This window comes from Hemibagrus wyckioides, linkage group LG22 (assembly GCF_019097595.1).
Source record: "Hemibagrus wyckioides isolate EC202008001 linkage group LG22, SWU_Hwy_1.0, whole genome shotgun sequence".
NCBI classification, from domain to species: Eukaryota; Metazoa; Chordata; class Actinopteri; order Siluriformes; family Bagridae; genus Hemibagrus; species Hemibagrus wyckioides.
Genome location: NC_080731.1, coordinates 16,098,582 through 16,125,788, shown reverse-complemented (window position 1 = coordinate 16,125,788; position 27,207 = coordinate 16,098,582). Strand labels below are relative to the sequence as shown.

Sequence of the window (27,207 nt, the reverse complement as noted above, 5' to 3'; positions counted from 1 at the left end):
GATTTATCCCCTTATGAAACAATGAGAAACAAGACGCCATCAGGGAAAACATATGAGGCTTGACTGATTTACATAACAGCCACAGCCACCCCTGCTGAATTTAAACAAGCTTGACAGTAGCTTAGTGAACTAACTAAATATGAACAGTGACGAGTTTAATGAGAGTTTTTAAACTGAAGGATTTCTCACTGCTGCCTTCACGGATCATAAACAACAAGCTGTTGTGTGTTTCTGTGGCAAACAAGCAGGATTTTGTACAGCGCATTGTTAATTCCTTCTCCGGGTTTTACCTTGTGAAGAGGCAGAACCATGAACGCTCCACCACCGCTGGCCTCCACGATGACGGCGACAAATTTGGGATTGACTGCACAAAAAGCGCTGTCCCACGTCACCCGGGACACCCTGATGTCATCGTAGCACTGGTCGTTCTTCACCGCCTGGCCGAACACGTGCCGGAACTTACTAAACCGCACCACCCGTTTCATATCTGCAGAGGCATAGAGAGAGATTAGCTGTAAGGTCATGCAGAAAGCAGACAAATGGTAGAAATAACAGGAAATACCCAAAAGATTTCAGTGCCAGATCTCAACCTAAAACGGCATAACCTGACTGTCTCTCTGGGTGGAAAGCATGGAGTTCCTCTCTCCCTTACCAGTTTCTCACATCTGTTAGGTCAGGTGTACATATGAGGATAAATAATGCTCTCCTCCATGCATGGTCAGTTGCTTAGCACTGTATGGCTTTGCAGGTTTCCAAGATAAATGCCTGCACATCTATAGCTATGTAATTAAAAACACTTCGATAAGAACAGTAACTATGCTTGTCTGGTGTGAGAAATTGCTAATGGATGGGTCTCCTAGACACTCATAGTAACACAAAATTAGACTGTGTATTCTATATATTATTGTATCACACACACTGTGTATGGCTGCCTAACAGAAAAAACAAGTTTGATGGAATTTCACATATATTCTGTACCCGAAGAACAGCAGCTCTATGAACAGCCTTCACGTACACAGGGCACATTTCATTCCAGTGAAATCACACAGATAGAGGCGTGTTAAGGACGACTGCACACGCTGGCTTCTGAAGCGAAACCGCTCTGCATCCAGATACTCTCATGACAGCTGTGACTCATCAAGACACATCAACCACCATATGGCAGAACCAAAAATCACTTTTATATTTTCTATTCACACCATACAATGAGGAAACCGTTCCGTCAAGTGACCTGGGGCATTTCATTCTTATATAATGGAGATTCTTTGTATAATGGAACGTCCTACAGTGCGAATCTGTTAAAAACATTGAACACACAGAGACTGAACAGTACAAGGTTAACAAACTTGATCAAGGACCCAACAGCAGCAATTAGGATTAGAATCACTAGACGTACATTACGACCACAGTAACTTCATAAAAACTGCCCTTACTAATACCACTAAATCCAGCCAACTGAAGTTCAAGGAAGATGCATCACTGAGAAAATATCAGCTTTAAAGTAAACTTATTGGTGTACATGGAATAGACACCCTAGGGTCTGGCCTCACCCAATAAACACCAAGACTTCCTTGGAATAAGGAAATGTCCAAAAAAGCCATCATTTCATTCTAGGAAAGCACATTACTGAACAAGGCGTGACCAAAGTCCAGGCACAACCACCTCATGCTCTTTATCTGTTACTTCAGATAAACATTACCTTCTCTGATTTTTTTTTTTTTTTTACAAAGGATCGAAGTAAATCTGCTGTATTTGACCATAGATGAACATTCCAGTCAATAGAGGATATGTAGTCCACTGGTTCCACTGACACAAAGGGGAGGGGGAAGGGAGACACCAATACAGGAAGTGGTTCCTGCTGGTGGGTGTGGTGGCCAGTGTGACTCAGGCAGATAATGTGGACTTTGTCTCCCGATAAAAACTTCACATGCTGTCACATGCCAAACTGCTGCCTCTGCTGCTCTCGTCTGACTTCGGCAGTTTACTGTGCACTGAGAGAGTCTCTAGGTCGTTACATACCAGAACAGGAAAACGTACCAGATGCAGTTCTTACTCCAGATACTAGCTGCATGGATTTAGAACTTAGAAGTAACTCTAAAGCAAACCTTTAAACCTGACAGAGAAAGATACTTTAGGAAGAATTTCAGAATCCCAAACTAGTACAAATCATGTATGTTACCTAGCAACTGATGCGGTTATTCCCATTTGAAATGTAGTCCACTATAAAGGATGTAAAATGCATCATCTCTAGCCACATATCAAGTCTCTTTTTCACTGTGATCGAACCATGCTACCTTGCACCGCTTTGGACAGGTACCTTTGGTCCACATCTGAGCATCAGTACTGGGTTTCGTACCAGCCTGGAGAACCAGGACATGACACACCAGAGTTCCACCTTAATTCTAAATCCGAGGCAAAACAGGAACATGTCAGAAGATGCTAGTAAACCAGCTGGCTATAGAGCAAGGAGAAGACTAGAAAAGAAGACCACAAATGGTAGAAGGTAAGGAGGGGGCATGGTGTTGTAGCAAAATAATCAGTTACTGGGTGGAACAAATAGAAGAAATCATACTGATATTTGCACAATGCAGTTGAAACTTTCGTCAAAGGTTCTAACGTAGAAAATGAATCAAACACCTTTGGAGTACTCCGAATTAAGAATTCAACAGCTCTAGATAGTTATAGAGATAATGAATTTAATGATTTTGTTTTGCAGTAATAGCTGGTATGCTTGATAGCATAAATATAATCACCATGGTTACAAAAGGGTTTGTGGATTATGTCCACAGAGCCAACTGGGGGGGGGGGGGGGGAGACAAGCAACAGGTAAAAGGAATGGGGTTTTTCATCATTACCACTGAACTTTCATTTCTAAAACAAATCACCGGTTTATTAAAGGAAAATACACATAAGCCAAGAGCACAGTGGAGACCTTGTTCTAACCTTTAGTTGCGTGCTTTCTTCACTGCATGGCCTGCCACAAGGGCCTTACTGTAAAAGCTTTCCTTTAATAAAAGGTCACTCTTAGTGGCGTAGTCAGCAGGTCTGGATACCACACGCACTCTAAGCAAATGAAAGGAGTGTCGCTTCCCATTTCTGACCATTTTTCAAAGCTTTGTTTCCTCATGACTGGTCCCAGTAAAAGACAGCAACATGACAAATGGCAAAAAGCAGAACACCACAAGAGGAACTTAGAGAGACACAGAAATGTGTGACAAATCAAGAAGTAGTTCGGGTCTGGCAACATGACCATTTTTGGATTCCTCCCATAATGATGAGTATGTGGAAATGCTAGCGATCATCCACACCTACTAGAAAGAAAATGTTTGGTACTTAATTACAGAAAATGAGGGGGAAATAAGTGGACACTTAAACGGAAATGTCATTTCTCTGAGGGTGTGATGATGTTCATTCTTGCCAGAGCAAGAAAAACCATCAAGCCCCAAAGAAAAGAAACTAAGCAAGAAGGCTACAATTCAGAAAGAAGAAAGGCATAATTCATAAAAAAGACAATTACAGTATTATTAACCGAAACTTTTCAGTGTGTATATTTCTGTTCATGTCATGTAATATGCTTTCTAGCAGACATCACAAAAGTGCTCATTTAAAACAAATAGCTTGCCTCATAGACTCACATCACCATGCTAACGCTGAAACAATAGAACTGCCTGGGTTGTGTGCTGAGCTTGCACATTTCAGAACTCTGGTTGGGGAAGTCTGAAGCGAAGAAGTCTACACAGTGCGTGAGACGTAGGGGGAAAAAAAACCCATCTCTAAAGGTCACCTCATCTCCAACTAATCGAGTAATAATGGAGCTTTCAAAGGCTGCTGACTGTCTATCTGTGATGTAGCTGAATGTGTTCATAAAAGAAAGTCAATTACTAAACATAGTCTGACGAGCCAAACCTATAACCTCGTATGAACATTAAACAAGGCCGAGAAATGCCGATTCTCCGGTTTCAAACAGCCTCCTTCCGTGAAACTGTACTCACAAAAAAAATCTTTCAGTAAGAAAACTGATTTATTCTGTTTACATTTGTTAAATGTCATGTAGAATTCATGTAACAAATCAGTTTTGTTATAACTTCCGTTATAGAGGCTATAACTTTAGGAAGCAGTCCTTCCCTCGCAGTCCTTCCTCTTCTTTTATTAACTTTAAAAGGCGAAAATTTTGTTGCCGACAAAACCACAGGCTCCTCCATTCCTCAAGACTTTTTCTTGTTGGAAAAAGATCCAGCTTTCCTTCTGACTGTTACCCTGCACTGACGTAGGAAACATTCGCTCCGAAAAGGAACGATAAATAAACGTCTCCTCACAGAAAACTTTCCCATATTTACAACAATGACACAAATCCATTTTGGTAAAACATCTGCCATCCTTGCACAAATTGTTACTATAGAACGGATAATGCATTAGAAAGGAATGAATATATTTCTGCTTTACTTACAGTCATTATATTATGTGTTAAAATCCTTAATGAAAAGTTTCCTTACGATGACAAAAATCTGTATTTTCTATTGGGAGACAAGGTATAGAAGTGTGTGTGTGCAGGCATCTCAAATCGGCTTCCTAGTTGAGCAGTCAGGGCAGTCGGCCATTTTAATGGCCACCTCTTTCTCAGTTGCAAAATCCAGTGCACTGGAACATTCACTTAAAAAAATCCACTTCAACAAATATAAGCAACTTGTCCTCATTGTTATAGCTCTCAAATTGTGTTAATGCTTTTTATCAACTATTTGATGGTTTATTTGAGTCATATGTGTTTTTAAGAATTAAAAAAAAATCGAATAGAAAGGTCGCAAGGATGTGTAACAGAACAATGTATTGTACTTTATGTACAATAACATTAAACTGCCCAAAAAAAAAAAAAAAAGATACGCTGTTGATAAACATCCTTAGCTGTGTCCGAACTTGTGTAAACGATACACCTGATCCACCACCTAGGGAGCTTGGGAGCTGATTGAGACACCCCGTATACACAGTGACACAGAGAGCCAATCAGATTGCAGATCCTTGATTCTGAAGTTTGTCGCCAGACAAGTGTGGTCACTGCTGCAATCCAGCTTAACTAGAAGACAAGTTTGATAAATGTGTCGGCCAAACGAGTCGACATGAATGAATGAAAATAACAGCTGTTGAGAAAAAAAAAACAAAACAAACATTGTGGCTCTTTATAGTAAGCTAGGTATTAAAACACCACCCTTGAAACCAAGCCGGTTTATGCAACTTGGATAAATGTGGAGGAAACTCCTTATAGTGATTTACCTGGTGTGGATTACTCAGTCGCTCCAGGATTTTTTTGGTGACTGTTGCAGCCAAAAATGCTTGATTTTCCTGCAGCTTTTTTCAAAAACTCTTGCAGAGTTTTTTGTGCTACCTGAATTTGCGAAACTGAAAGCACAGTACTCGTCTTTTAAACTACTACAAGTGATGCCGCAAGTTATTACTTTCCATGGTAAATGCGCTTCAATGCACATTGTTATGATGCGTCTTGACTCAAATATATGCTCATTTTGAAAAACTGCATGCTCCTTGGAATATTGTGGAGTTCCCTTCATTTTGTGTTCATTTCTGCGAACAAACAAACAAACAAAAAAAAAAAAAAAAAAATCGCAAAATCCTGGAGGGACCACAAAGTCTTTTCTATAAGGTGGTCAGTGCCTCATTTTCCACCAAGTGGCTTATAGTGCATCATAATTAAGGCTGTTGTTTGCTGTGGCAACAATAGTGTGTGTAAAGATGTTGAAGAACTGAAAAAGTTAGATGCTTTCACAGTAACCGGAAGGGGCAAAATTTTGCCCAAGGATTTCCCAAAGGGGAAAAGGAAATTCAGTTTCACAGAGAGATCTCGGAATATAGACTTGGTTTCTGAGAGAGTTTAAACACATGGCTGGCTCTTAGAAGCAGACACCAAGGTACTTGTCTAGCTCAACATCAGCCACAACATCACTCTTGGCAGGTAGGGAGATGGAGCGTGAAAGAGAAACAAAGACAGCCACTCTGATGCAGACGGGCTTCATGCCCGGTTGAGCGCACACATGCAGACAGGACTGAGGTCAGGCCTGATCGCAGGTCAGTGTGTGTGCACCGGCAGCAGCTGACTCACCGGAGCCTCGCGTTCGGAACGTGGAGCCGAACAGCCATGCCAAGACACACATGCAACTTCAGCCAGTGTTTACAAACACTCTGATGTTGCTTAGCAACCTCAACCCAATCTCCCAGCAGGCATTACTAAATGAAAAAAATAAACCAAATGGTGAGTTTGACCTTTTATGTGCAAAAATGCTCTGAGGAGACACTGCTGGTTTTAATACGTGGGGTTTTCTTTAGAAAAAAAAAAGCTGTCAGTGCTGTTGAAGGGAAGGTAGCCTATGGGAAGATACTAGGGTAAGATGATAAATGTAGTTAAAAAAAAAAAAAAAAAAAAAACAGGACATAAATTACACTGCAGCTTGGCTCAAGATATGAATGAATCACTTGTTACACACAACAATTTTCTAAAGCTATTATAAGTTCTTGCGTGTTAATGACTTAAAAGTATTTCCCAAAATCAGCCTTAACACACAGACTATGTTGCCTCCCCAGACAAAGTACGGCAGTACGGAAACTTCTGGGAGACGAGCAATCAAGTCACTTACGTAACCCAAGTTCTCATAAAAATAAACCCCACAATGCAATCCAACCACATAATCCTGTCATAACCGCAGGCTACAAGGCCATGCATTGTAGTTGCTTCATACACTGAGGAATTACGATGAGGAATTTCGTGCAGCCAGACGCTGAATGGTAAGAAAATGGGCTTTAAAAAGCTAACAATGAAGACCTTACAGGGACGCAGCACAAAAAGCAGAGCTGCATGGATCCTGTGCCAAACACCATAATGTCAGTTCCCAACCAGATGACTGTGCACCAATCAAAATCCTTACTTAGTCACTGGTAAGACTGTTGAAAAGAATGGACTGGGTTAAAAATATGTTGTCTAATGAAAAGGATTTTCACTGGCACAGGCAACTGTACTTATATTAGAGCAAAGCAGGCCAGCAGCCCCTGACCTTTGGTCTGCCTGATTTATTTGACTGGATTTGACCTGTAATGGACAAAAAAAATAACTACAGTCAGACCTATCAGAATCAAGACTTGCTATACCCAGGTATATAAAACTAACTTTTGTGTTTCCAAAATAATTCTTAATATACAAGATCAAGCTCTTGATATTGTGAGGCATACTGCGTACCAATAAGTGTCAGGTATTCTGACATTCTTGACAAAGCCTACCAAAATGTACCTTATTTTCATTGCAATATGCACTGAATGTTTTACGTAACGATCAGATTACCAAAAAAAAGGTGGTCGATGTCTTTAGCATGTCGAGATTGCCCGTTGTGATTTCTGTGAGAGATTAACAGTACCTCTGCACCTTATGTCACCCTAATGAGGAAAAAGGAGGAATTTTCTACTTTTTTCCCCTGACAGACATTAACTATTGTTTCATAGCAGGACATAAGTGCAGCAATAACTTTCTAATCAACACCTGACAAAAGCACAAAGCAATGAAATCACCACTAAATGTCAAAACTGATGCAACTTCTGCTGCCCCGAGGCCTGTTTAAAGGGCTATAGATTCAGTCTGACCACATCTCCAAATTAGGGATGGTTTATAAGCTTCCTGTTTCCTGTAGTGCTCTCAGATCATAAGGCAGCTCTCTGGTTAAATGGCTTTATTGTGCTCCAAAACCATGCAGACACTTTCCATAGAAGAACCATACAAATATTTCAGAGTTGTAGTTTACAGACCCTGGATACTAAAGTATGAAATCCCAAACTGCCGCCAAAATGCCACGAGATGGGTTTATGTGGAAAGTTTTAAGAGGAACAATAAGGCAAGTAGTTGTTCTCCTGCTTAAACTGTTAAAATATAAAGTAAAGACCTTTACGGCAATACGTTTAAAAAGAACATCTTGCTCAACCAAATTAAACTGACCATGTCAGAAAAAAAATGAGAGCCAGTCTAACAGCATATGAACTGGACCATATGAATCAACCCTATATTTTATAAATTAGCAAAGCTGGACCACTAGAAATACAACATTCCCTTCCCATGTTTCCCAGCACTTGTTTGGCTAAGATAAGGGGCCGAAGATGAGGGAGAAGGGCCTCACTGATGACCCACCAAGACATGGTTAGGGCAAGACATGTAAACACATGTAGTGGCCACAAAAAAGACGACAAAAGAGGCCTTGGATGACACCATGTGAAACATCAAGCTAAGCCAAAAATAATTGTAGGGCAAACTGTAGCCAGATTTTTCCATCCATCTACCTGCCATTCATTTTTCTACCACCACAAATGATTAAAACCTTAACATAATTTATACTTATGAGATTGAAAGATGTTTCCTGACTGAGCTAAACCCCTACATTTTTTCAGACAATTCCCCATCATCCCAATAAGATGTAGAACAGAGTGACAAAATGAGGCCCAACTATGGCACAGCATGTAGAATTGCCACCTCACAACTGGTTCAATCCTGAGGTGCCTACCGTTATCGTGGACTTTCGGAAGCTCTCCCCATGTGTTTGTGGGGTTCTCCAGGCCTCTTTCATATGCCAAAAACATGCCAGAATGTTACTTGGGGAATTTAATTAGCCTCTAGGAATAAAGGAGTGTTTGTCCATGGTACTGTACACATACATCCAACTCACACCTTTATAGAAGTTGTCACATTTCCAGGCTTGAAGCATGAACAAAAAACCCATCAGTGTTGTGGTCTTTCAACACACCTGATTTTTGGCAGGCTTCTCAGTCTCAAGGAAGCTACAGACTTCTAATTATTGGCTTTCTAATAGTATTTTCCCTTTCAGTTCCTGGAGACACCAAATACAGCATCCAATACATCCGACTGAGGCAATTGAGGGTTGTGAAAGAGCTATTTAAGTATGTTGATGACTGGAGTAAATAGAAAATTTGGACTGGGCTTGGTCCCTGAAGGCAGAACCACGGAAAACAGCCAGATCAGTGGTGCAGATGGCCATCTTGGAATATACTCATCCTTAACCAGAGGACATAAAATGGAATACTATTTGCTCCAAGACCTTATTTTAACCTTCCACTTCATCATCAAGAGTAAAAGCCAAGTTCCTGGATGGTCTCTTTAAGTCCGCCAACTTGATCTTTCCAGGGTGTAGAATAAGCGATGGATTCTACCTCCGCAGCTAGTGTGTGGTATGTGTGGCGATCTCATCAGTTCCTGAATTTAGTAGCACACAAAGGAAGCTTTGTAAGTACTGTGGCATCACTGACCTGCAGAGATGTGGGGAGTCATAAGAGGCTGTCCTTTAATGATGATCCAACCAGAGATCTGTGATTCTCCTCAAAAGAAAAGTTCAACCAAATACTAACATGCCTTAGGATGATGGACAGTTAAAAGTGTTCTCACAATAACATTGAGCTCATTGGAAGGATCAATGGATTTGGTGGAATTTGTTTCAAGTTTAGTTCATCACATGTCTTCTCCCTTACTCCCCATTAATATATGGCTGGATTCCAGCTCATAAATGACTACAGTCTGTAAGCGTTCCATTCATCTGGCACATAACTGTCCTTGGCACTAATCGGCCAACAGATCCTTTCTTTCTGAATCACTCTAATTCTAGATCAGTGCTTTTTTTTTTTTTATTTAAACTTTCCTCCTGTTGTTGTGGCCCTTATGTTTCAAATCATTCACCTGAAAAAGGGGTCAGAATGTCTTTCCTGGCAATATACTTGCTTCTGTTCACACGCGTACTTCTAAGAACTGGATGAGGTCTTGACCTGGGCGATTTCCAGGGATTTCATCTCTGGCGCAAGTTTACGCTTAAATTAAAAACGTATGCAAAATAGAAACAGATTTTCAGTTCTTATGCCCAACATTCACTTAGGATTTGGGGAAGAGGTAAGTAGATAAGTAGATAACCTATGCATTGAGAAGTACATAAGGCGCTAAAGAGTTCTGAGGAGTTACTTACTGTTTCTTAGTGTGCAGCCATCACTGGTCAGCATGTGTTGGGTTTCTTTTTTTTTTTTCAGCGCTATAAAAACCTCAGTGCATTGTTCTGCTCTGACATAACTCTGAGCAAGGAAGAGAGAGAGAGAGAGAGGGAGAGAGAAGCAGGAGAGGCTCTTGCTAGCATTCACAGAAAGCCAGAACGCCTTCTTTAATTTCACTTTGGGCTCAGACAGTTTTACCACCATACATGGTTATGTTTAAGCAGCCCAAGCACATTTCCCTTACACTTTATGCCATAGTGCTTCAACCACTATGAAATCCATAAAGCTTGAGTACTGGAACAAGATAGTCAGTAAAGAAGCCCTAACTGCTCCCTGGTTCCTCGTAAATTGACGTTATAAAGATGCTGGCCTTAAGGCTACTTAATTGTAATAATCAGACTATGTCCAACAAACTAGCCATTTCTCAGTATTCTGATATTGTGGACTCTTCAAAATATCCTCCATGTTTCCATGCTATGCTAAATGTGATTTGGTAGACAATATTTTAAATCAGGAATTGCAGTCTATAAAAGTTTTCCAAGTCACACAATAGAATAAAGATAATCTAGTAAGGACTAATACGCTTGGGGACATGTGGTTATAGAAAAATAATCCAAGACGTAATGATGTGGTGCCTGAAGTCATGTGGAGTTTATTGTTCCCACCCCATAGTGGATTATTTTCCTAAAACAACACATTACATAGAATGATTGCCAATTACATCATACTTTTTATGCATTACTGATGACAGTTAGTGTTTAGCCATACAAGTTACATCTTCCATTATACCAGTACATTTGGTCCACTGGAGATGCTAAATGAACATTTTTTTCTCAGAAAACATCAATGATTACACAGATGTTTTCTTTCTTTCTTTACGCCATGCCAGCTTCTATGGCTATATTGATGGCGAGAGTCAGTTTTTGTTATTTCAATATTAAAACTATAAAAGATGAAGCAATTAATTTTTTTTAAGAATTTTAAAACTGAAATTGGGTTTACTTGATTAAAAAAAAGTTCCTTCCAGGGGTAAAAGTATTACATTCAAATAGAATATGCTTGATGGACATGGTAGTGGATACACAGATGTTTTACACACGTCAACACCTTTTGACCAATCAGAATCTACAGTGTGATATTTAGTGCATGTTCTGTTACCTCAGCCCGTTTTGATCACAATGTCAATCTAAAATCACTCCATTTCCCTGTTCCTGGTTCAACAGTTTAATGCAAGTCAAAAATTACAGTAAACAGAACGGAATTAGTAATCAAACATTCTGACACATAGTTAACGTGTTTTCAGGTTTAAAAAGTTCAGAAAAACACACACAGAACAATTCAGACTTAGAAAAACTGGTTTCACAAGAGAGTTTTGAACAAACTAAAGAACGCTTCAGGGTGTGAGATGGAACCGTTTTCCCTGTAGTAGTGTGAAAAAGAGTAAGACAGTTAGTGATATTAAAATATAATATTGCTACTAGTCTGAAAACCTGGCATGATTCCAAAGCTGGTTTTCCCACAATCTTTTTAATAAGGCTGATAATTTTATTTTAATCTCTTTTTAACAATACTGTTGCACAGACACCTCATAAACAGCCACAGCCTTTCTTTATAGCTGGACCCATGAACGCCACATAAAACAAAACAAAAAAAAAGTCATTTAGCATCGCCATGTTTAATTTTTTCTATCTAAATGGTTGAAATATAACAGCTCTTATTCCAAAACACAAAAGCAAACCCACAGCTCATCATGTCAGGGTTATTCATCTCAAAATCAAAGCAATGTGATTATGGCTAAGGGAGGAGCACAGATTCAGACTGACTCACCTTGTGTCAACAGAGTGTCCTTTAATTAACCCGATCATCACGTACGGCTTTGATAGTTTCAGGAGTCTTGAAATTCATTTCCCCATTTTCATTATCTTGTTCTAAAAAAAACCTCACTCCAAAGCCCAAACACATTAACCTTATTACTAGGGACGCATCAATAGCAAATGTTTCAGACAAAGTATGATTGCAATTTTAATACACAGCATTACTTAGCTCTGATGTTCACCTTGTGCTTATTATTAAGGCCCATGCTAGCTGTGTGCTTGGGTTAGCTATAAACACCATAAGAAGCTTTATCAGGTTATTTGTATTATATAAAAGATGCTGTAGTCCCGTCTCGATCCATTTCCACAGAGCACAATCTGCAGTCTGCCATCTTGAATCATGTGATGCGTCCAGATTGCAGTCACTTTGTGTCGACAGCATGAACTAGGATGGCGTCACATAGTATCTTGCTCTCGAATACCAGCAACAGGATAAAACCATTCATGGATATCAATACAATGGGGATGCCAGAAACAATGCTGTTCACAAAATGTGCATTAATACCCACTCCAGACCTACTAACACCTGAAAAAGAATCACCACCATTACAATTATAATATACAGAAGTCTTTGAGAACCAAAACATTACTAATTTGAGATATGTGGGGAAGATGGCAGGACTTCCAGAGAATCAGTTAATACGTAATAGTTCATTGCATCATTGCAGATTCATCCATTGTTTGGATCATCTGCCATTTTTATTATGAAAACTCTTCTTTTTGCATATTTGAGTGACAAATCGTTCCACCTAACTGTGGAAAGTCCTGCATTTTGTCACTGACGACATGAACTTAGCATGAGTCTGTGACAGAAGAGTGCAGGAATCCCAGCTAAAACAAGTTCAAGCGCAGATTTCTAGTGCAGCGTCCAGTGAAACGTCCCGGTGGGATATGACTCAATGTGGCTGTGCAAAGCTGCAGTGTGTCAAACTATTTGCTAAAAGATCTAATCTTTCAGACAGAGTGTTCACATCGATACTGTCTCAACCGAAAAGGAAGTAAAAGGTTAAGTTCCTGTAGGTGCAGATAAAACACCTTCCTCTATTAAACAATTGCAAATCTACCAATTGCATAAATCCCAACTGTCAAATAAACCTAGTTAGTCTTAAATTACTCAAAATGTTTAGCAGACTTCCATAAACAATAAAAAAACAGGATCAACTACACATCTTTCAACAAAAAATACACGCGTCAATTCAACAACCCGCGTTGATAGTTACTATAGAAATGATGTGATTTACCTTCTCTTTATTACATTATTTTATAAAAATCTAAAATACAAATAAGACACAACCCATTTTAGCCACCACTTTATTATAAAGTACAATCTAATTGGATTTTCTTCAATTTTGTACATTATACTGAATAAAGATGACTTGATTGTGGATGTCACAGTTCCTGTTTTGGAGAAATACACCACTCTGTGCTATGTAGTCAGGTCTATAGCTACAATATGAATCCTTTTGTTTTATTACTATTTCCCAAGGCTCAGTCCAACTGCTGCCCCACCAGAACAATGAACACAATATAACAAGATTGTGGTAAAAGCTTACACACTTACTATGGCAGGAAAATACACACATGCCAGCTAAGGAGTACTCAGATGATCATAGAATCATAATACAACCTTTAACAACTTTTAAAATCGCCAAATGCTTTGCATGAACACAATTAGAAATGATCTTGCAGAACATTTTCCTCACTCAGTCACTCACACACACCCTAGACGGCATCCTTCCCAGTCTCACAGCCGCTTCCTTGTATCCTACATCTAATTTTACCCAGCTGACCCATTTCCCGCCTAGCACAAAGACACGAGTCCAAGAATACACACCACACCGCATCACACAGACACACCACACACAATCAGTGACCCAAACTGATGCATGTCGACATCCCACCCAAACATGACCATATTAAGATTCATCTCTGTGACACAAGCACTGTTATTGGTCTGATGATTCAATTTCATTCATTCATCTCTCCATCTTCAGTTAGAGCCAAATCCTGGTCAGGGTTGTGTCAGGATCAGGAGCCTGTCCCAGGAACACTGGGTCTAATGCACATTCACACACTTATTCACAGCTAATCCACAGAGTAGCATGATTTTGGGGGAAGCCAAAGGAACCTGGGTGAAACCTACAGAGACACGGGAAGAACATGTAAAATTCCACACAGATGTAACCCATGCCACCATGAACTATGGATCTGAATATTTAGATCTATTGACAAAAATCTACCTTCCATGATTATACTTTCAGCTAATGGAGCTAACAAACAGGATGTTAACTTCACCCTGAATTTTCCGTGTATATCTCCGCAACAAACAACATTGTGTTCTTCAGTAATCTCATGCAGACTTGCTGATGTGGTTTCGGACACAATGTTATCTACAACCATGACCAAAACATCACCATTGAGCCGAGTACCGAATACAGCCCGAGATAAATCATTAGCCGCTCTGGATAAGGGCGTCTGCCAAATGCCAGAAATGTAAATGAAATAAAATGAATACTGTGAGGTTTACGGACAATGCCGTCTTTTCTAACTGGGTTTTTCATTATTGCAATCTGGTATCATTAGCCTTATCTCCAAAAGTTAGAAAGCAGAAGTGTATAGAGTTCCTTTGTAATCTTAAATCACTGAACAATAGAATTACTTTGTGTTATTATATTATATTATAACTAACTGAAAAAGGAAAGATTGGGTCCTCAGCGAACATCACATGCTTGTTGGTGATTGACGACACAACGTCTAAGTCTGAAACATTGTGTAAAACTGGAGGATGTTTTTTTTAGTAAAAATGTGAGTCTAAATAAACCCGTTTTGTTGTTGCATTGCTGACTTTGTTGTTCTGTTAAGTTTCTGAAGGAAATGTCAGAAGTAGCTGTTGGTTTTGTTGCTGTGTTTTCTGAATACGTTGTGAAGACAATTTTATTATGGAAAATACCTTTGGTGATTTGTTAAATAGACTAAGCATTGTATCTGTAGCGCGAAACTAAAGAACTTCTATTTATCAGACACATTTCTGGACAAGTGGAAAATTCCACTACACCTTTCCCTTTATTTACACTGTTAACGTTGGGCTTGCTGTTGGCATAAATTCCTAACCACGGAGACAAAACCTACGCACACTCAGTTAGTCTAAACTCCATTTTATGACAGTTTGGAAGTCTTTCCTTCATCTTTACTACTTCACTTTAATCACGAGTACCGAGGATGAGGAATTTCCCAGCCTGCATATCAAAAAGGCCTGCTACGTCATCAGTAAGGCAATCTGTCAAAGCCGGAAATGCAGGCAACCAAGGAAACCGCCACGTTTCACGACACCGCTTCACGACAGTGTCACCCGTGGTCGCTGTGGCTACATCCCGAATGCGCACAGTACCGTACAAAACGGTATGTAGTAACTGTATAGATTCATTACTTAGTACAGTAGTACTAAGAGAGAGAGAGAGAGAGAGAGAGAGAGGGAGGGAGGGAGAGAGAGAGAGATCCACAAGCAAGGAGTGGCTAAGCGTGCAACTCTGATGAAGTGAATATAGTCTAAAACACAGCCCACACACTGCGAGAGTCGTAAACGCCATAACCAGGAGAGCGAGTGCTCACTTTTACACCCTCACACACCAACAAACTGTAGCTTGCACACCGAGTTATTTAAAAAATAGGTTAAACACCGAGCGCGCGCGAGCAAACGAGAGAGGCGCGCGCGCATTTTCTATATTTGCGCCAAATGCACCCATAGAGCGCGAGTATCACCTCACGTTAAGCCCCCCCCCCCATCCACCCGCTTTCAGCAAGCCAGGACAAGTGCAGGCAGGGGTGGAGGGTGGGACGTGAACTCACTCAGCGTGTTTCAACATACAGCTAACTCTACAACAAAAAAATCCCTCGCCCTGCTTCATCTGATCATGTTCATTTCACAATTCCTCCAGAATCTCTCTCTCTCTCTCTCTCTATCTGTGTCAGAGATCCCATATGGGTGAGGCTCCAGCCCGCTGATCGTGCAGCATTATAACAATCATTACAATAGCACGACTTGGGGGGGAAAAAAGGATCATTCAATAAAGATTCGATGCATTACAGACATTATTCTAATCACAAGACTGTTCACAGAAGCACGCACTGGGTATAAAACGGTGCCAGTTAAGCAAAACTACACCAACAGGAAAGACCAGTGTGACTAACTTGCGTGTTACTTCATGCATATTGTGCATCGAGAGGGAAAAGTAGCGAGAAGGTCCATTCACAAGCACTCCATGCAACAACAAAAAAAAACAACAACCGAAAAACCCAAAAGTACTCATCCAGCTGATCATTTAAACGGGGTTTGATCAAATCAATATCTATAGGAGCAATATGTTTGAGATTTATTTGTGGATATATGGTAAACTACGCCCTATTTGGAGCCCGGTTTGAATGAACAGAGGTGTGTTTCCTTACACACAACTCACACCAAATCACAGAATTCCCAAATCGGATTTGCTTTAAATTGAAACCCGACCTCGTGCATTAGCTGCTCCGTGCAATAAGCATGAACAGAAAAGCACCAAACATGGCTTCTCAAATCTGTTATAAAAGCAGAGCATTTTCTTATAAAAACCAATTTAACGGGAAAAGTCAGGAACGTTGAAGACACATCTTACGGAGGAGTCAGGCCTGTACATCGGTGCAACTTTGTCCTACACAGCAGATCAGCTTTTATCATCAACTCTACTAGAAATCAAAAAAATCCGGTTACGTTAAAATAACAAGCCTTACCTTCTTAGCTTGAGCAGAAAAATCCCTGACCAGCGGTAAGTTTGTATTATGTACAGCTTCAGTGTCCTTTCCAGCGGTCCCCCGTGCAGCTGAACGTATTCCTGCCTTTGGCGCGGCTTACTCGCCTTCCCGAGCCTACAGGCCGGAAACCACGCCCAATTCCTTCATGCCCCGCCTCACAGTCCCATAATGGGGGAAAACTGACCATCTGAATTCCCAATCACAACCCGCGCTGGCCATAGCCCCGCCCATTTAATAGAGAAAAGTCCAGGTAAACAAAAAACAAGCTACAATAATTTAAATATCAGTGATTTATTTTAAGTAATCTAATGATTCTTGATCACTAAAATGTTCCATTGGTCATACTCACTGGCTAAAATTGTCGAAATTAATTGTCATTTAATTGTAAATCGTATTTATTTTCTATTTTGCAATGTGATTTTTCATATCATGTGCCTGAGTCACATATCTGGCACAGTACATGATGTTAATTCATTTTGTCCACAAGATGGCACCATAATGCAGGATCCCAAAAGCACACCAAACAGCAGAGTAACACATTAGGACTACTCTCTGATTCTCTTCATAATACAATCCCCTCTACTACTGAGAATCATATCCTAAGATATTTTAGTAGTTAATCAAGAAGGTTTTAATATTAATATTAATTATGTATCAACACAGAGACAGCAACAACCCCCTTTCCACTCACCCTATCCCATCCCATTGGGTCAGAATAACTATAACAACTAAAGCAAACAAAGTTTACAACATTTCCAATATCAGATCCAAAAAGCTGAGCCTTACCTTTCTTCACTGAGGGTTTTCTTTCCAGACCTTTATCCAGTGATTTTTTTGGTGAGTCGAATGCTGCCTTTATCTGGGCCACTTTGACAGACTGTGCAGAGTCCAAAACCACATCAGCTTTCACCTCTGCAGGTTTGGTCCACTCCTTCTTCTTCTCATGCAATTGGACAGTTTCTTTTATCAGGTCAGACACAGGCTTGCCTTTTGGCATGTTTTCTGCTTTTTCCCTGGCTGGGACGCCACCCTGAGCAGATACAGGAGTCTGTTCATTCCTTGTTGCAATGCACTGATCAGTTTGTCTTGACATAGTATTGTCACAGTCGGAAGTGCAAGACTGTCCAATGGATTGCGGTGTAAGATTGTTTTGGCCTGTATTGTATTGTGTACTGACTTGCAGGGAATTTTGTACATCTAGAAGACTGGTGGCATTATCTGTCCCAGGGTTCTGCTGTACCGAACTCACACATCCATCCTTGACAGGACTAGTGAATGCTTTTACAGGGTCTTCAATGCAAAGCTTTGACGTATTCTTTAGTTCATGTCTGTCCATAGATTTTAAAAGTTCAGGCAAAGGTGCACAAGGCTTTGGTTCTACATGTGACAGCAGGTGTCTGCCCTCTTCATGACCTGCAGTGCTCTCTGAGACAGAGATGAGCTTGGAGTTAGAAATGAATCCAGATACTTCCTGATGGATATCTGTAACTGAAGTAAGGTTTTTGTCAGCACTCTGGTTATCTCTGTCCCTCACTGAGGTCATCTGACCAAAGGATTTGTCTCTCTTTTTCTCTAACTTTACAGTTGATCGCTCGCCCAAAAGTTTCACTGTTGCCATAGTGTTTCCTAAACCGCTGTCTTGGTTGGCAAACATAATTTTTCCAGAAAGTTTGTCCCAGTCACTCTCTGATGCTCCAGGTTCAACCAAAAACATGTCTCGATTTCTCATTTCTCTCTCCTTAACAAGAGCATCTTTAGATTCCAGGGCTGCATTCAAGGCCGAATGGAGATCCATTTCACCCACTGCCATGTCAGGAAATGACAGCATCTCAGACTGTCCAGTTACCACTGCCAAAAAATGCTCAGGAATTTTCTCAGTTTGCGTGTTGGCTGTTTCTATTGGGGGATAATAATCAACTCTATTTTCTTGTTCAAGAGGGAACTTTTCAGTATCCTTATACACTCCTCCTGCATCACATGAGATGTTAGTTTTTCTATCTGCGTTATTCATCCGTTTCTCCAAGTCTGACGTAGACAAGTGTTTCTCCTCTTCCTGTAGCTCTTCAAACCCTGACATGGTTAGTCCTTTGTAAATTGCATGGCCCAAAGATGCCATTACGGAGGAATCTGGGTTAGTTGTGCTCTTCTCTGCTGTATCACTACTCTCTATATTACTAACTGCAGCCTGGTGTTGTTTTATTTTTTCAAAGTTATCCCTGATTTTACTCTCCTCTGTGGTGGTGAAATCACAGACATCTCCACTGTTCTGTAATAACATCTCTGTTGTTTTAAACTCAGATCTATCCAGCTGGTCAAAGGTGGCAAGAGTTGCTGCATGCTCCTGTACTCCTAAATTACCTGGTTCACTAGAAATGACCTTCTCCTGGCATTGTAATGGCAGTTTGTCTCTAGGCAAAGTAGAAAGTGATGATCTTCCTTCACTTAGTTCACATGACTTTAGAAAGACAGTAGGTCTGTCTTGCAATAGTGGATTTTCTCCGGGTAGATTCTTTTGTAACAGATCATTCAGTGTATCTAGATCGTTCTTCTCCATGACTCTGGTTGGTGCCTCAAATGGAAAAATATCATCATGTAAATCCTCTGTGATAATTAAGGCCTCAACTTCAGGAGCAGTCACGCTTCCATCTTGTTCCTTGCGGCTGCCAGTAACCACCGAAATGACACTCTTCTCCTCAGTAACTGGTGATTCGGATTGTTGAAAATGATCATTCTCCACTCTGCTAGATGAGTCCCATGCCAGGTCCTGGATGTTGTCCTCATGAATTGCCTTCCGTTCATGACTTTCATTCAGTGAGTTCTCCAGGTCCATCCTGTTGCTCCTTTCTGCCACAGCTATGCAATCTGGTTTGGAAGAGCCGGCCACTTCAGTGCTCAACGTGCCTCTCTTAGTGACTCGAATATTGCTCAGCTTCTGCAAACCTCGAAATTCAGTCCTGCCTCCCTCTCCCTCTCCTCTTTCTCTTCCTCCCTCTCTTTCTCCATCCCCTCCCTGTATCCATTCCCAGTCTATAGGAGGGGCCCCTTTTTTGTGAGAGTGAGTATCCAGCTTCAGAGTAGGTGATGCTGGCTGTGTGCCTGGGCTCACATCCAGCCTTTCCCTAACCAGTCCCACTCCATCCTCCACCTCACTGCAGGTCACCTCGCTTGTGTTTCCTTCCTTCTTGTTACCCCCTGGGTCTGGGCTGGGTTCCTTTTCCTCTAGTGTCCCTTGTTGCTCCCCAACCCTACTTTGGTTCTGTCCCATTTCAATCTGTGGGGAAAAAAAAGTGTTATTACTACTCTATCATGCATGTTGCAAATGATGCTATAAGTTTGGCATGCAGGTTTTGCAAGTCCATATCGTGACAGAGTGAGCTTTCCCCACTCCTCCATACTCACTCCCATTCTTCATGTATCTCTGCAGTGTTGCCTGGCCATAACAACCTCATATTTCTCTCGACTTATCTCTCAGAATGTGGAAATCATTCCTCTAGATATCATCAAACATTGCTACAACTGCTGTTCATTTAAGCTCTCCTCTTTTGTGCCCACAATTCATTTTTCCTTCTCTCCCTGAATGCACACTGCTTTGCTTATACAGCAGTGATGTGCATCTTCATGGGAACGGTGAGTCTTGTGATAGCTGCATTTCAGAATATCCATTTGTTGCTTGTTCTGCTCTTGTTATTTGGACAACAACATCACCAGGAAAGTGGCAATGAGAGTCACAAGTTTTCACTAAAGATCTGAACAGTACCTTTTTTTTTTTTTTAGAAAACCTGCATTCACTAAAAATCCATACAGTTTAGTGGTCAGCAAATTATCCCAAGTTGAATCACAACGGAAAAAACTAAACTGTGTGTTGATTCGAACAGATTGACTCCACGCTATAAATGTATTTATCTTATAGAGCGTACAGAGTCAGTTCCATTTTTTTCCCTGATAGAAACCTCTCCACTCTCAGACACAACCCCATTTCACACACTAACGATGAGGAGAATGAGAAGAACAAGGAAAACAAGAAGAGCTAGTCACGCGTAAGGCTCCTGACACACATTAACCTACTGCAGGGTGTACGCTTTTAAAAATCTGTTTTAGGTTCTTCCTCATTGGTACCATGTCCCCGAAAGCTCCATTCACTCTTCTTATCTGCACTCACTAACCCGAGTTAATGAGAAAGTCATCAATCATTTGTGTTATTGTAGTGCCGTCCCTTCCCTTAAACAGATTATTTCATCCCTGGAGGTCGATATATCAGCCTATTACAGTTTGTCATGGTTAAAAATCTGCAAAAGCCGAAGGTCTAAGAGGCTGCTTCTATAATAATATATTCACCAGATACTGTGGTACAATGCTGAGAAAGAGTAACACATTGGAACAGGAATAACTCATACAATAGGCAATGTTCTAGACTGACAATGTGTTTCCTGTCCCTGTGCCACGCAATACCTCTTACACATGCACCCAAGCTTATCCAACAGACAAAATGTGGTCCATAAGCACATTTGTGTCATGCTAACTGGAGCATTGATTATTATTAGCACTGTATAGTTTTTGAGCTGTAGCTATCCCCTGAACCCCAAAATACATCACTGTAGCACTTCATATATTCTATCCCTGATTTCATGCATTTTGTAGATTGCAAAAAAAAAAAAACGACATCTGCAGACTATAAGGCACAACTGTCCCATTGTCCTGCAGCCTTTACCCAGGCTTAAGGCAAATCACCTGATCATCTTGTGCCTGCATGATTTTCTTCTTGGGAAGTTGGGAAGTAAAGCTGCTCACTACACTTGTAACCAAGCTAATCTTTTCACACTGAAACAACATCAGTAGAAGAAGAATATGGAAGGAAAAAGTAAAGTTGGATAATGGATACCTAAATAATGTAATGTTGATGATGCTGTTCCAAAATCATGTGTTTGTGTGTGTGTGTCACTCACCACTGAGCACCATGGATTTCAGTACCCGAGCTGCTCTCTCCACCAGGACAAGACGACTCTTTGTTGGTTTGTTCTTGGTTCTTCTTCTTCTTCTTCTTCTTCAAAACTGTGTCGTCGAAAGAGCTTTTTATTGCTCTCCTGTGCTGTGATGTCACGGCCCACTTTTACTTAATGAAATAAGTTACTCCTCTTCCACTGTCAATTCATGCTGCAGATGAGAGCTAGACAGAGCCGAGGCCCAAGAGTCGCTCTGCACTACAATCAGATGCCTTTCTCCAGAATTTACAGGCGAAAGATGATTCTTGAGCAGTCTTGGGAAATGTAATTTAATTCTACCTTTCCATATTACTGCAGGTGTACCGGTATTTTTTGTTCCTTTAGTGTCTAGATTTCATCCTGAAAATGTGAACCTTCAGAGTGATTTAAGGTATATAATTAGACTATAAGTACATTTTGACATAACCCAGATTTCCCAAGGTTAGATTTAGAATAGATTCCCCAGATGTCTGTTTTGGGGATCAATAGAGTACATCAAACCCATCCACCTGCCCATCTATCTACTGGATAGTGCAATTATAAAACATTACATTCAAATGAACAGTACTGTTTGTGTTGAAATTATAATGAATAAAAACAAGTCTTTATGAATTCAGAAGTTCTTATAAGGTACAAATCTACAGTATCCATGTGAGATTATCCACTGAAGCAAGGATGACACCTGGGCAGTTCTGGCACCATCCACAGCAGCAGGTTTGGTAAATTAGGAAAACGTATAGTCTCTGAAACTGTGATATTATTAGGAATCCCTGAAGAGGGGACCTGAAGAGCCTAAACCAGTTGTGGTCAACTTGTATTAAGCAACCTCTCGACATTCATTATTGTTAGGTTTGTCCACAGCATCTCTACTAGCTGGATATTAAACCTCAACCCAGGATGACGCACCCTGGTCAGTCATAGTCCCATTGTGGTTTATTTCTTTTGATGTACACGGCATAGAGGTGGCATGGTTGTCGGTGCCAGACAGACTGGTTTGATTATTCTCAGAAGTTTTTTAGGCATAACAGTCTCCAGAGTTTATACAGAAAAAAAACACACCCAGTGCCTTGTTGAGAGAGGTTGGAGAAGAATGGTTGAACTAGTTCAAGCTGACATGGAGACTATAGTAAGTAATACAATACATTTATATATGTAGTGAGTAGAAAAGCATCTCAGAGTGCAGAGCCCATCAAACATTGAAGCAGAGAGTTCCACTCATGTCAACCAAGAACAGGAATCTGAGTGGGCTCAGGTTCTCAGAAACTGGACAGAAAATCATTGCATGGTCTTCACATATATCAATTCTTTTAAAATGTTTTGGATACTGTAGCACAATTTGGATTTTATTAACCCCACTGCTAACATACCGTATGATGTCACCAAATTACAATGCCAAATAGCCCATATTCCCCCATCGGCTACAGTGGTATTGACCTATTAAGATTATTGAATCAACATGGGATTTCTATTCCTGGCTACAAAAAAAAATTGTTCTTCATTATTTTCATTAATTCATTACTCTGTATTTACACACAGGGCCACGATGTGGTGAATGACTAACTTTATTATGGTTAGGTCATAACCTAGGCAGAGATGTTTTAGCAAGTGGCGTGTCTTCACTCAATAAACTGAAGAGAAGGGGAGAGTGTGCGCGTTTGAGAGAGAGTGACGGTAAGGTGAAAAAAAAAAGGAAAATGGAAAAAATAATGAAAAGGGAGAAGGGAAAAGTGTGTGAGAGATACTGACGCTGCGAGGCAGTAAAAACACAGAACAGTTAAAACAGTCATAGTGAAATCTCCCTGTTTTTCCTCTCAGCCTCCACAGCAACGGCCAAACAGGATGTGTTTCTTCGAGACGGGTAAAAAAAAAACCCTGCAGGCGCCGAGGACGAGAGTCTACGAGACATTACAGAAGTAATAACAATAGACAAAAAATAGAAACACGGAGTTACTGAAAAGCAAGGTATGAATAACATTTATTACACCACAGCGCTGCTCAAATCTGATTGGTCAAAGCATGTTTATTTTCTATAGTTGCAGGTTGGACAACAGAGCCGGCTACAGGACAAACCTCATGTCTGTATTAATGCGATCATTCGAATGCTTTAATGGTTCACTTACGAAGAGGGAGCACCTCATAATCTGAACCTGATAATAAATAGAGTGATATTTTCTTTAAAGATTCAGTCTCTGGGGGTCAGCGTCTTGTAGCAAAAAAAATGTATTCAGTCTTGGTAAAGAACAGTGTGTGTTTTGTGTTATTTAACCGCAACATGACAAGCTGCATTTTTTTTTTGTTTAATTAACTTAGAGAGAGAGAGAGAGAGAGAGAGAGAGAGAGATGGCTGATGAGGGAATGTCTGTTTATAGCTGTTATAGTGATAATAGGTAATAACTTGTTTTGTGGACATTCCACCATAGTAAATGTAACTATAAACATAATGAGTACATTCAGCGCTGTAATAGACAGACTGCATCACCTCAGCATGTCATTGATTATTTTTCTATAACAGCACATTCCGATGTGTTTAATCCTTACTTTAAAATTAGTATTGAATACAAACACATGTACAGCTCTGGATCTGGATCTGTTTATTTAAGGAGAGGGCTGAAAAGGAAATGACATCATTTAAATGTGTTGACCTTCAGGGAATATAAACTAGGCACAGGCTCATATCAGGTCGTACTGGGCTTATGTTGAAAGTGACTCATTTCTGTCCGACTGTTGAATTATCTGGGAGAGGGACAGACTCCTCGTGCCAACGATGACATTACGCACTCTCGTTTCCTGTTTTCCAGCAGATTCTCTCGCTATCGCCACGGAAGCAGAGCTCTCGTGCTGTTCCTCTCGGTTCGAGATGTGCAACAGCGCAATCCCTTTCAGCCGACTGGAAGACTTAACCAATTCAAGAGAGTAATTCTTTAAAGGTAAATATTTTTGCAGGAACCCACACAGCTACATTTCAACAATTCTAACGTTGTTTGCCTGTAAGATTCGCCCAAGCTAAACCAAGGCATTGCCTCCATACGTACATTCCATGTAGTCAGTGTTCATTAATCTCCCCTGAACACAGCATTATGTGGAAAAACAAGCTTTTCCACACTGATGTCATGCTAATTAATGCCAGTGGCCGGTGGCTGCATGAGCTGAGCTGAGCTGAGCTCAACCACACTGCCGTGCCAAGCATGCCGACGCAGTCAGCCAATCAGAGAGGAGAAAAACGCTTTCTCCAGCCAACCAGTCAGAGTCGGGGAAGCGGTAAGCGAAGCCAGGATGCTTTGCAGACTTTCCTCTCAGAAAGTGTGTCTCCATCCAGATGTTCTGCAAAATTTTAAGCTAATTGTGCATTTTGTTCATAGACGTGATCGACAACTTCTATCACATCAGAATACTCAAAAGATGATTGAAAAAGCACAGTGTAATAAAAAGTTGTTGCTCTTTTATTAGATCTTTTTTTTTTCTTGTTTGCTTCTAGCACATTTTCTTGCATTTATCTACCAGATTTGTAATAAATATGTTATTTCTATCCAGGCCATACATTGCTCAAGCTCAAAATTCACATTTAACTGAACTGGCATTTCAAGTCATTTAGAAAATCTAATTTGAAGCTACACACGTCTGTACTGGAGGTACTGGAACCTGCTTTATATTTTTCCTCTGGCTTTCCGAAAACTCAATTCAGCTCCATTTTTATGAATCTTAATTTGCCAGGAAAGAAACCAGGACATGACTAAAAATCCACATAAATTAGCAATAATTAAATTACTATGTTCCTGTCTGGTCTCTAGGTCTAAATATTAAAGTAATTGTGAATTTTATTACTCTTATTTGTTTAACTCTTGTTTTCTTAGGTAAAAATTGCAATGAATACAAACGGTGGGTACTGATGACTTGTTCAACTGACACAAAAAGTGTAATTAGATTTTAATCATGGGCATTACATCGCTTGTAGGGTGGGTAAAAAGGGGCCAAGCACCAAGTGTCAGTGTTGTTTCTCTACTGTGTAGCTCTTAGAAATGAGTAACGTGAAATCACATATTGTGAAGCACGTTTGAAAAACATGAATGAATCTGTGCAAAATCTAAAGAAAACAAACAATAAAATGAGGGAATTTTTTTTTTTTGGTTATTGTACACCTGTACAGTTACATTTTGTGAAAAAAAAAAAGAAAGAAATCCAAACAGAACTGAATGGAAAAAAAAGTTTATTTCCATAATATACACACAGTACATCATTTCCACAAAATGTACAAAGTGCAATATGCGTCAGAACTACAGCAAATTTTGCGGTACAAAAGACAAAATTACTGCATACTTAAATATAAAACAAAACTAATGGCAACAGTAGTGAATTAGAGAATTGCGTACACATCACAACCTCTTCCTATTTTCCGCGAAGGGCCTTAGCGACGATATGGCTGCTTTAGTGGAGGCCCAGATACGTCACAACATTACGTATGATTCATGGAGTGATGAAATTTCTCTCGTTTTACCCGAACCATTCTTCTCCAAAAAAGGTGCAGTAAAAGTGGCATCAGCTGAGCATGCTAAGCTAGCTTCCCCATGTAACACAGTCTATACTGACTGACTGGCATTGAACAATTCATTTAATTTTGGTTATGGCTGAGCCAAAACGTGCTGAAAACGTCCTCTGTTTAGGAGCGAGGAGAATATGGCAATTCTGTATTATAATACATTTCTTCTCAAGTCTGGAATTTATTTTTAAAAAAAAGAGAGAATTAATCGATATTTACTGGCTTAAAAAAATTAACAGCTTTATAACAAAAATTGTTGGCAACATAACTGAAGGGAAGATACGGACTGAACCATGCCCCTGGTGTTTCACTATAAGGCACTTTAACATGAATAACGCAACACTAATTGTTTGTAAATTACACAAAACAGCAACTCCATTGACTTTATGGCATCAGAGGCAAAATGGCAATGGCTTGTATGAGGATGAAGGATGTTCAGGGACTACTCTTGGTGTGAATTTGTGGCTCAGCGGTACGGGATCGGCAAGAACGTTAAAATATACACAAATAAAAGAAATTGAACCCAGATTAACAAAACACTCGGGAAATCAGAGCTCTATAGGCTCACAGCTACTCCTGAATAATGGATCACTGTACCTAGGAAAAGTGAGCGTTCTGGTTTTCCCTCAGACTCGGGCATTAAAAGATGATTATGACAGACAGCTAAAAACATCTGTAAACTCATCAATCAGGTTTCCACAAATGCTTGTTTTGGACTAATGAAACGGCTTGTCCCTGATGAAATCATAAAATCTGTGTAGATTTTGAGAAACAGAACGTCTAAAAGCACGAAGCAAGAAAAGAGAAGAAACCAAACCCGAAAATACTTTACATGACGGTTCCATTAGTGAACAGTAACAAATCCTAATGATTTTCAGACACGAAGGTTTTTATTAGTGTTACTGTGTCATTGTGAGGACCGTTTGATTTATCAATGAAAACAAGTCTTCGTTAATTTTTACTAATGCTGAGGCTTGCATTTAAGTAACAACAGTTAAGGGAACCATTGTGT

General features: G+C 40.2%; 1 protein-coding gene and 1 long non-coding RNA gene across 3 annotated transcripts in view; one reads left to right on the top strand and one right to left on the bottom strand.

Annotated features, from left to right (window-relative positions):
- coro1ca (coronin, actin binding protein, 1Ca) overlaps nt 1-19,953 on the bottom strand; it is a 42,885-nt gene extending 22,932 nt beyond the window's left edge. The window contains exons 1-2 of one of the 2 annotated variants that reach the window (XM_058374738.1): nt 17,469-19,953; nt 291-487 (exon numbers count right to left, since the gene is read on the bottom strand). In XM_058374738.1, the coding sequence (XP_058230721.1) occupies nt 291-487; nt 17,469-19,947 (2,676 nt within the window). In that variant the 5' untranslated portion in view covers nt 19,948-19,953. Of the gene's footprint in view, nt 1-290; nt 488-16,661; nt 16,797-17,468 lie in introns of those variants that run through there. The other variant, XM_058374739.1, reaches the window with a different exon arrangement.
- A 3,300-nt stretch (nt 19,954-23,253) lies between these two features.
- Nucleotides 23,254-25,870, top strand: LOC131343042 (uncharacterized). The gene is made up of 3 exons (XR_009203096.1): nt 23,254-23,332; nt 23,477-23,623; nt 24,463-25,870. It is a non-coding gene; the product is annotated as an uncharacterized LOC131343042 (long non-coding RNA).
- The last annotated feature ends 1,337 nt before the right edge of the window (nt 25,871-27,207 follow it).